Here is a 9,767-nt window from a genome sequence, read left to right on the forward strand (position 1 = left end):
GTCGCCGCTGCTAAGCCAACAAAGAGACACAGCGTCACCAACTGACGACGACCTTACGTCAGACGGACTGTAAAATAAAATATTTTAAAAAATAATGGTATTTATACCTTATACCACAAAGTTTGTCCTTATTTTGTACACTGTGTCCCCGAACCTATTTTAAAAAATATACAAATAGAAAACAAAATATGAGACGTCAGCCGCTATAATCAATCACCTGCGGCTACGTTCCTAACGTTACACTTCCAACTTCCCTTTCACGAAAATGTAGGGAAGGCCAACGTTTAAAAAAAATCAAAACGATAAAAAAAAAATAATAATAACGAATGTTACTGTACATGACCGAGTTTGTTTGTACTATTCTAGAGTTGTTCTAAGACTTTATTATAAAATGTTATCCTATTTTATAATGCAGTAATCTGCTCCATGCACTAACTAAAATCACTATATTCCTGTAATGTTCCTATATGGACTTGTAGTGTGTTGCTCAATGGTAAATTTATAGTGACCTTATTATATTTTATGGTAGGCATATTTTTTTTAAATCTCCCACAGTTTCTAGGCCTGTAATATTCTATGACCCCTATAGGATATTATATATGTTTTGCTGTGATATTTACTATCCCACTATTTGCCTAGTTCATTTTCATAAGGGCGGTCTTCCAAATCGCATGTTGCTAGGCTATATTATTTTACCTTTTTGACAAACCGACATACCACCACACCTTGTGCCCCACAAAGTCATGTGACTGAATGTTTTGAAGCACCTGACTGGAAGTGCTTTGAGTAACAAACAAGGACTAGTGGAATAGAAGTCATGTCTAAAGTTAATGCTAGGCGTTACTGTCGTACGCGATTTCAAATCCTGTCTTTAATTATTCTTCAGTTAGGCCTACAGACAGTGGAGGGAGTATGGCCATTACCGCAGACTATAACCACCTCAACGGAGCGATATTCACTGAACCCGCAGGACTTCAGCTTTCACTATGGAAGGTACTCAGCCACGCAACAGGGCTGCTCCGTGCTGGATGATGCGTTCAAGAGATATTTTTCTCTAATTTTTCCAGATTACGTTTCAGGTAGGTCATAAAGTCAAGAGTACCTAGCTGGAAATGGATGTAAGATTTTAAACCTTTCTAAAATATATGTGCCCTAACAAAAATGACTGAAGGCTAATATTCCTACAGGGACTTATCGTGTGTCTGTGGCGCTAAATAGTGAAATTCTAGTGACTTTACAGTAGGCTAGTTGATTCTTTTTTTAATGTCCTGTGGTGTCCCTATAATATTTCTAGAAATTTTATAGTTTTGCTGTAATATTTGTCTAGCAAGTAAAAGTGAAAGTGTTTGCGCTCTTGACAAAAAGGCTTACCAAAAATGTACGTCAGGTGCACAGATAAGCAAATCACTGGGTTGAAGGAAGTAGCCCGCACACTGACATATTTGTATAGCACTCATCTACCCACCCATCTGGATTACTGTTGTATAGCTATATAAAGACGAGGTCTTAGGGTCTGATTTCTTTTTCCTGGCCTCTTGATAACTAGTGGGCACCAGGAGTGAATGAGGCTGGTGATGCAAATATTTAAGATTGCACCTTTACCTCATTTGTATGAGTGCACAACACTGTAGAGCAAAGCACTCCCTGTGGTTTTGTTCTGCCCTTTCTGTTTGTCATGTTGGCTTTTAAAGTAGATCAATGGGCTTTGTAAAGGCAGCAGTTGCCTGATGGATCATCAGTCAGCCAGTGTAGGCCTACCTGCTCCCAAAACATACAATGGACTAGAGTTCCAGGTTCATGTTAGTGTTTTTAAATATATGAAAGAATTGGCAGTTTTGGTCATAACTTTGTCAAAATGCCAATGTACAGGCTGTGTACGCTGTGCTACAAAACATGCATTCAGCAACTAATTACAGTGTTAACATTTTACTTTTGTGACCAACAGAAAATGGTGTTCCACCATCCAATGAGGCAAAATCGTTTTCTTTGGAGGTTAGTGTGGACCAAGGAGACTGCGAGGGCTACCCAAATGAGGACTCTTCTGAGAGATGTAAGTACTGACACCCATCTACCAGAGCAACCTCAGGGAGGCGATGCAGAGCCACTTCTTTGAGGTCACTGGCAACACCCATCCCAACCCCTAGGGCCTGTTGCATTGTCTAATCTGCTGCTACTTGTGTTCTAGACAAGCTGAGTGTCTCTGCAGGGCATGCGACCCTGAATGCAGAGACTGTGTGGGGGGCTCTAAGAGGTAATTATAATAAATACATTTATGTAGACTAGCATTTATGAATAAAGTTACAAAGGAACAAACAAAATATCTTGACAATCAGCTACAATATAGGGAAGGCTTGCATTGCTGGCTCAATGAAGGCCTGTTAAGCAAGTAACCACTGCATTATACTGTATTTCTACATTCATGTTGCTGTATATTTGATAACTTACCTCATGAATCCAACTTTTAAATGTGTTTAGGTTAAAATGAATGCTAATTATCAACCAGATATCCTCTGATTAAGCACAGGTCTAGAAACGTTCAGTCAGCTGGTGTATCAAGATGACTTTGGCACAGTAAGTCATCACATTTTTTCAAGTGATTCAGAGTTTTTCATCTGCACAAACATGCTATATAGCTTGGTATTTGCCTAAAATGTTAGGAACAGATAAATTATTTTTTTTCTGTTCTTTTATTTCTTTTTCTAGTTTTTTGTAAACAAGACTGAGATAGAGGACTTCCCCCGGTTCCAGTTCAGGGGGATTTTGTTGGACACTTCACGTCACTATTTACCAGTGCCGGTCATTCTGAAGACCCTGGTAATAATCCCATAATTTATTTGTTTATTTGTGCAATTTGGAAAAGAGAAAATATGAACAAATAGTATACAATGTACAGGTGATATAAAAACCCTTAAGGGCTTGTAGTAAAAACTACCCCATATAAATTCACATACATATGTCATACATATACAAACACATCCACATATACACTTGCACACACATAAACAGACAGACAGACAGAGACACACACACACACACACACACACACACACACACACAATACATAACTTATGCAAACAAAGTAACAAACAAAGAGTAGGAAATGAATCAATACATCATTTGTCATTACATAAAAGAATACAAAAACAATATGTACTGTACATGAATAATACAAATAGGTCTATATATAACACCATAAGGAATGAAAGGGGTATAATATGATCTTATTTCTGTTTCATCTGGCATGCTCATGATGAATGTTATTAATAGATATGTTTCTTGTTAGGATGCGATGGCCTACAGTAAGTTCAATGTGTTTCACTGGCACATTGTTGATGACCCCTCCTTCCCGTACCAGAGCCGCACCTTTCCAGGCCTCAGCAGTAAGGTGAGACAAGTGGATGGGCACAGCTGAGTATAAAACAAGGAATAAGCCATTTTAAGTGCTGTTTAACACATAACCCTGCCCATTCTTAATGATTTACTGCACAAAGATTTTCTTTGTCTATATTTAATAAGATGATATTTGGTTGGTTTATAATATCCTAGATTTTTAACTGGGCATACTAAAAATGTGGATTCATGAGGTAAGGAAATACTGAAAAATTGTATCCGCCCTTAACAAAGGCTTCTGGCTCTGATTCAGGGGGCTTTCCACCCGATGACTCACATCTACACACAGTCAGATGTGAGAAGGGTGATCTCACATGCCAGGCTACGAGGAATCAGAGTCCTTCCCGAGTTTGACTCACCCGGCCACACCCAGTCATGGGGAAAAGGTAAAACTCAAAGACAATATGAGCCACATTTTCTGCAAAAATATAATTTTATAAGGATTGTCTTGGTTTCTCCATATGTAATTGATCTTCAACATACACTTGGCATTATTTCTGGTTTGGTACAACAGGAGTACTGCATGTTAAACCTGTCATACAAAATTGTAAATGGATACAGGCATTTACTGAAGCCTGAGCTTGACTACCTGTTATCCAGAAGACACTTCCTTGTGGTCTTATGCTTGTCATTATCATCATTGATTGTCATCAGCAGTTTCTCATTTAGCAACTATATATGTATGTGTATATAGCAAGTTTCTGCTCTTATCAGACAATACAAGAAATGTATTTAAACTAAACGCGTAATAAAAATTGTTTAACTAAAGTAAACTTTTAATTGCCCTTCTGTTCCCCAGGTCAGTCTGACCTGCTGACTCCCTGCTACAGAGCAGGAGCCCCTTCAGGTTCCTTTGGTCCTGTTAATCCAGCCAGAGCCTCCAGCTACCAGTTCATGGCCACGCTATTTAAGGAAGTGTCAGCTGTGTTCCCTGATTCCTTTATTCACTTAGGAGGAGATGAGGTTGACTTCAGCTGCTGGTAGGCCAAAGTTTGATCGATCAATAAATTAATACCTGATGTCTTTTAATGCCTTAAACTAAGCCCTTCCATTTTGGGTTATGATTATTTGTTTCCAGTGTTAGGGAATCTGGGTTTGTTACAGGGTTAGGCATCAGAGGTAGTCATAAAAAATAATTAATTACAAAAAATGAAGAAAAGGATGAAAAAAACAATTCCCTTCTTTTCTTTTCCAGCCCAAACTAGTTGGTCATTACAGTACTTAACTACGCCTCAAAATGACAATAATGAACTACTAGTAACACTATCCAAACAAAAACTACCTCCAAGCTACTGCAAAATGTAGTTAAACTTTAATTACATGAAGTGAAATTACTCCACAACACCGTTTGTTTCCCATAGGAAGTCCAACCCTGACGTCCGGACATTTATGCAGAGGATGGGATTTGGAAACGATTACACCAAACTGGAATCATACTACATGGAGAAGTAGGTAGCAACTAGGAACAGACTGGGCTCAGGTTGTGGTGCTATGTATGATCAAATTTAGTCAGAGCATCAAAGTGGGACATACACATTAATCCTACAAAAGTAATTGTCTGTATTTCCAGCATTGTGAACATAACTTCAGCTCTCAACAAGACAGCCATAGTGTGGCAAGATGTTTTTGACTACCATGAACGAGTAAGTACACAACAAATGACACCTGCCTCTGAAACATAATCCAAACTATATTTATGTATCACAGTAGAGCCTCATCTATGTGAATTTATCTACGCTGCCCCACAGCTGTAACAAAATAGGCGACAATGAGAAAATGTGCAGGATTGTTGAAATATCATTGTGATTAAAAGTATTTCAACTGCAAATTAGACTAACTAAATGTTTGAAAGTAAATTTAAATGCACATAATCTTTAACAAAATTTCAGTAACCGAAACACTTTCTTTGAATGACCACCATTTCTGATTAGTTAAACCTCCTACTGTACATGAACGATCTAGCTGTCTCCGTCTTTAGAGTTCATATATGTCTGATGGACTAGAGGACTGTGTTGCAGCGCAGCTCTCTGTCAGTGGTGGAGGTGTGGAGAGACGGCTGTTACCTGTGTGAGGTGCGCAGGGTGACTAAAGCAGGGCTCAAAGTGATTCTGGCCTCTCCCTGGTATCTGGACAAGCCAGGACCCACACACGACTGGGCCCGCTACTACGCTGTGTGGCCCCTCGCCTTCAAGGGTCAGAGCAGAACCGTGTGCAGTGGATAGTTGCAGTGTATTCAGTACTAACTGCTGTGTTGTTTGTCTTTAATAATCATAGAGATAGAGATGGAGATAAAACTTGATTTTCTTCTGGAATATAGGCTATACATGGCCAATCCCTTTTGTCTGATACAGACTGTTCTGATTACAGCCATACCACTAGGTGGCAGTAAAGACTTTCATAAATACTTCATTGTTACAGAGACATGGAGAAGTATTGGTGTTTGCTGTGTAATTAGCTTGAATGGTGTTAAAGCCCACAGTGGCGTCTTACAGATTAGGTGTGGCATCATGGGTAACCCGCTAACTCCTCCCCCGAAACACGGAGAGATGAGTGTGCCCAAATCTGTCCTTAGCTTGCACTCTGCAGCCATTTGCAAAGCTCCTCCCAGACAAATATCAAGGCTATATATAAATATCACACACCTGTGCCCCTCCCACTCTATTGGTAGCAGAAACACAGTCAGCTATTTCCTAACATTTTAGGCTGTGGCGTTTTCCCCTGCCCTTTTAGTTGTCAGTTCCCTTTTCGCATTGAGAGACTGAGATAGAATTTCTAAATGGGCATCGCTAACACTGATCTCCTGTGGAGCTATAACCAAAAAGGGTCTTTCCACTATATGCAGGCTATTGAACCTGCCTCCCCACATCAATATTTCTGCTACAACTTAACAATAATACCTTGTCAAGAGTGTATATCAGCAGTGGGCATTTAAGTGTCTGGCCCCTTCAGATGAAAAAACTGACAAAATTGTGAGAGACACCATACTGCAGTGAGAAACAACTATAAGGTTTGTTTTAAAACCTGGGCCTACATCTATTTGACTAGTTTTCACACCATTAACTGTATGATTTCTTTGCCCTGAAGAAGAATGATCATCACGTATCTAGTGGCAGATAGTTTGGAAGCTTCACATGCTCTTCTTAACTTTCCTTGGTCAGAGTGCTCTACAGTGTGCACTACATGTTCAAAGATTATGATCCTCTGAAGACTGGGTATTTTGACAGGGCTCTTAATTTATGAACAGTCTGTTTGGGGCAGAGTGCGCTCTGGCACCGGGAGAAACAATTTAAAAAATGCACCTGGGATTCAGATGGTTCATATCATGGGAGAGGTATGAATCAAATGCAAGCTTATCTCAGTGCAAGCTTGTACTGATAAAAGCATTTTTGTGAAAGTGTTGATTTTTTTCTTTAAACCAAACCACTGAATGTAAGCAGATAAAGCAATACAGCAGGCAGACAGTGACTGACTGTGGCAAACACCAAACAAGACAAGTGCAGAAGGGCAAGACAACATGTTGTTTGTCACCCTGCTCAGATTCCCAAGGACACAGTGCTGCACATCTGGAAGGGCCTCCCTGCTGATTATAAGGCAGAGCTCAGCAGGATCACCAAAGCCGGGAACAGGGTCCTGCTGGCTGCTCCTTGGTATATCAACCACATTGCCTACGGCCAGGACTGGCCCAAGTTCTACACTGTGCAGCCACAGAACTTCTCTGGTGTGTTCAAGGCCAAGCAATATACTATTATACTAGTATTATATTATATAGACTGGCCTAGTTACCTGCAGGTGGTGGTGCTTGCCTGGTGGTGGGAGTTGCCGATTGCTGTTCACACATAGATGATGTAGGATGCATGTTTTGAAAACCATGAACACAGGTTGCTATGCCGGAAAAGAGTCTTGATCCATTTAAACATTCACTTGCTGAAAATATTAAGTAAAGGTACTCAGGTATTTGAGTGTTGACTTGGAGTGGTGGTGTGATAAAGCTGAGTAAAGAATCTGACTGCAATGTAAAGTATATGCTTAAGTACAATAATTAACCACATTGTGTTGAAATTCTACATTGTGTTAAGTCAAAGTTTTGATTGTCCCTTCACAGGTACGGAGGAGCAGAAGAAGCTGGTGATTGGGGGCGAGGTCTGCATGTGGGGGGAATATGTTGACGCCACCAATCTCTCTCCACGTCTTTGGTATGAGAGCATGACAAACACAAAATCACAACAGCAGTCAACATACAGTAATTGCAGTAACAACTTAAAGCATGACTTCATCCAACACACTCTCTGGTTGTGCCCAAAATCCCAGGCCGAGGGCAAGTGCTGCAGCAGAGAGACTTTGGAGTGATGAGAAGCAGACCTCCAGTGTGGACCAGGCATTCCCTCGCTTGCGGGACTTTCGTTGCAAGCTGCTGAGGTAGATTTTTCTATCCAGGACCTTTAAACAGTACAGTGCTTGCATTTTTCTAACAAAAGACTCATTTTTTGTTGATACCATAGGCTGTTCCAGTTTCTAGTCTTATTTATATACCTGCTTCATTAGATATTCATGTTTTTCCCCCTTTTCCTTTCTCTCCAAGGCGTGGCATCCAGGCGGAGCCTCTCTTTGTCGGCCACTGCAGGCATGAGTACCAGGGTGTTTGAATTTGTTGGGTGGATAAATACTACAAGTTATTGTTTGCATATTCTTTGAAGTAATTAAGTTAATAGCTGCCGTAATCAGGGTAAAATCTTTAATAAATATTGTGTTAAAGTAAGTGTGCACTGAAAAATGTTTCCTCAGGGATTTTCCGGTTGAAGATTGAGACATTCACATTATTATGTAATGGTTATTTGAGTGATGCTCTTTTTATTTTACTTTTTGAATATTTAGCAGTCACAATATAGTAATATATTACAGAAATTCGAAGTGCTGCAATGTAATTCACTGTTAAACTGTACGTGGAATAATGTTGACTGCGAAATAAAGGATGCAGATTTTTATTGTGTATATATAGATATATATTTTAACACTATAATTATCAATATGCTTTATTTAGTCTCGCACTGAAATGTCACAATAATATGTGTGCAAGCAGACACAGTGATCCTGAACCTTTTCTTCTAAGCACCCATTACTAAGACTCTTTCATTGTGGAAAGACTCACCCATGAACAGACTAAGACTAGTGCTGGCCCTCTCTGTGTATAGACCACTGAATATGATGCATAGATGCAATTGCATCAACAGTTAGTTCTAACTGCTGGGATAATTGCACCTGACAGCCCAACTGATATCATTTAATATTCATTTAGAACATTACCAAAAAAATCATTACCCATTCACTTTTAGAGAAGTCATTTGTAACTCAAGTTAATAATTCCAATGTTAATTTACATTTGAATGCTCAGTTTCATCCATGCCAAAGAGTATGGGTTGGCCATGTAGGAGACATACTCCCAATAAGCTTCTCAGTTACTTTGTCAGCAGTAACATGGACTTTACGATAAGTCTCCCTAATGTTTAATTTACTTGTTGAATTGAGCTGACATGTCTTTGATATGGACTGAGACAATTGATTTTCACATTGTGTGGATTATAGCGGTGGCAGCAGATGGCAGGGCGGGGCAATCCCTGGTGCCCATAGTGCTGACGCCTCAATCCTGCTCCCACTCTGTTCCCAATCTGAATTGGGGGGACTATAGAGGGCTTTGCGGTGCCGAACGGAACTAGCTGAGCTTAACAACACAACCTTGGTTTACCATCCTGTGTAGTTGCTGGGAAGAACAAAGATAATTGGAATCAGCTGGACAGACAGAACAGAAGCTCTTTGCCATTATACCTGGGCTGGAATAGCATTATGAATAGATTATACTGGCTTTATTTAGGCAAAATTCCTAAGTACACATTTTGGGCTTAAACAAAAAGGCTTTTTTTTTTAGTTAGGGTGCACAATATGTGGAATTGAGGTGGGGGCTTAAGGGTGGATGGGATTGTTCTAAAAAATGCAAAAATTGAATTTTGTGAATTTATCTCTGCAAGTATATCTACTGTCAAATTCCTAATAATAAACACAGTTAAAAAAAATAAAAAAATTGTGATCTATGAAAATCTATTTTGATGTTTCAATTAGCTACATTTATTTTGTTCGATTTTGTTACCATTTTTCTTCTATTTATGCCAAATATATGTCCATTGTTTTATCATAGTATCATGTAGCAGAATCTATGATGAACTCAAGAACAGTTTCATAAATGAGGGCCTATCACTTTTCTGGCTATGATTGCTCACATAAAAATAATACACCATCAATTATGTCATTATTTTACACCCTTGCAACTTGAGGCACCTGCTACCTGCATACAAAGAGGCCACCAACCTCTTAAAAAGTTAATCTCA

General features: G+C 39.4%; 1 protein-coding gene across 1 annotated transcript; it reads left to right on the top strand.

The window, feature by feature from the left end:
• Positions 1-785: 785 nt before the first annotated feature.
• Positions 786-9,458, top strand: hexa (hexosaminidase A (alpha polypeptide)). The gene is made up of 14 exons (XM_071896503.2): positions 786-1,079; positions 1,946-2,050; positions 2,186-2,251; positions 2,525-2,571; positions 2,704-2,814; positions 3,284-3,385; positions 3,644-3,776; positions 4,190-4,370; positions 4,752-4,838; positions 4,961-5,033; positions 6,928-7,108; positions 7,493-7,583; positions 7,699-7,806; positions 7,970-9,458. Exons 1-14 carry the CDS (start codon positions 818-820, stop codon positions 8,031-8,033), a joined length of 1,611 nt encoding a protein of 536 aa, XP_071752604.1. The 5' UTR covers positions 786-817; the 3' UTR covers positions 8,034-9,458.
• Positions 9,459-9,767: the final 309 nt, after the last annotated feature.

This window comes from Centroberyx gerrardi, chromosome 4 (assembly GCF_048128805.1).
Source record: "Centroberyx gerrardi isolate f3 chromosome 4, fCenGer3.hap1.cur.20231027, whole genome shotgun sequence".
NCBI lineage: Eukaryota > Metazoa > Chordata > Actinopteri > Beryciformes > Berycidae > Centroberyx > Centroberyx gerrardi.

Excerpts from the sequence above, each read along its gene's own strand:
- hexa (XM_071896503.2), top strand. The coding sequence starts at position 818 with ATGTCTAAAGTTAATGCTAGGCGTTACTGTCGTACGCGATTTCAAATC. Across the intron at positions 1,080-1,945 it reads TTTTCCAGATTACGTTTCAG|AAAATGGTGTTCCACCATCC; the intron begins GTAGGTCATAAA and ends TGTGACCAACAG. Across the intron at positions 7,584-7,698 it reads AATCTCTCTCCACGTCTTTG|GCCGAGGGCAAGTGCTGCAG; the intron begins GTATGAGAGCAT and ends CCAAAATCCCAG.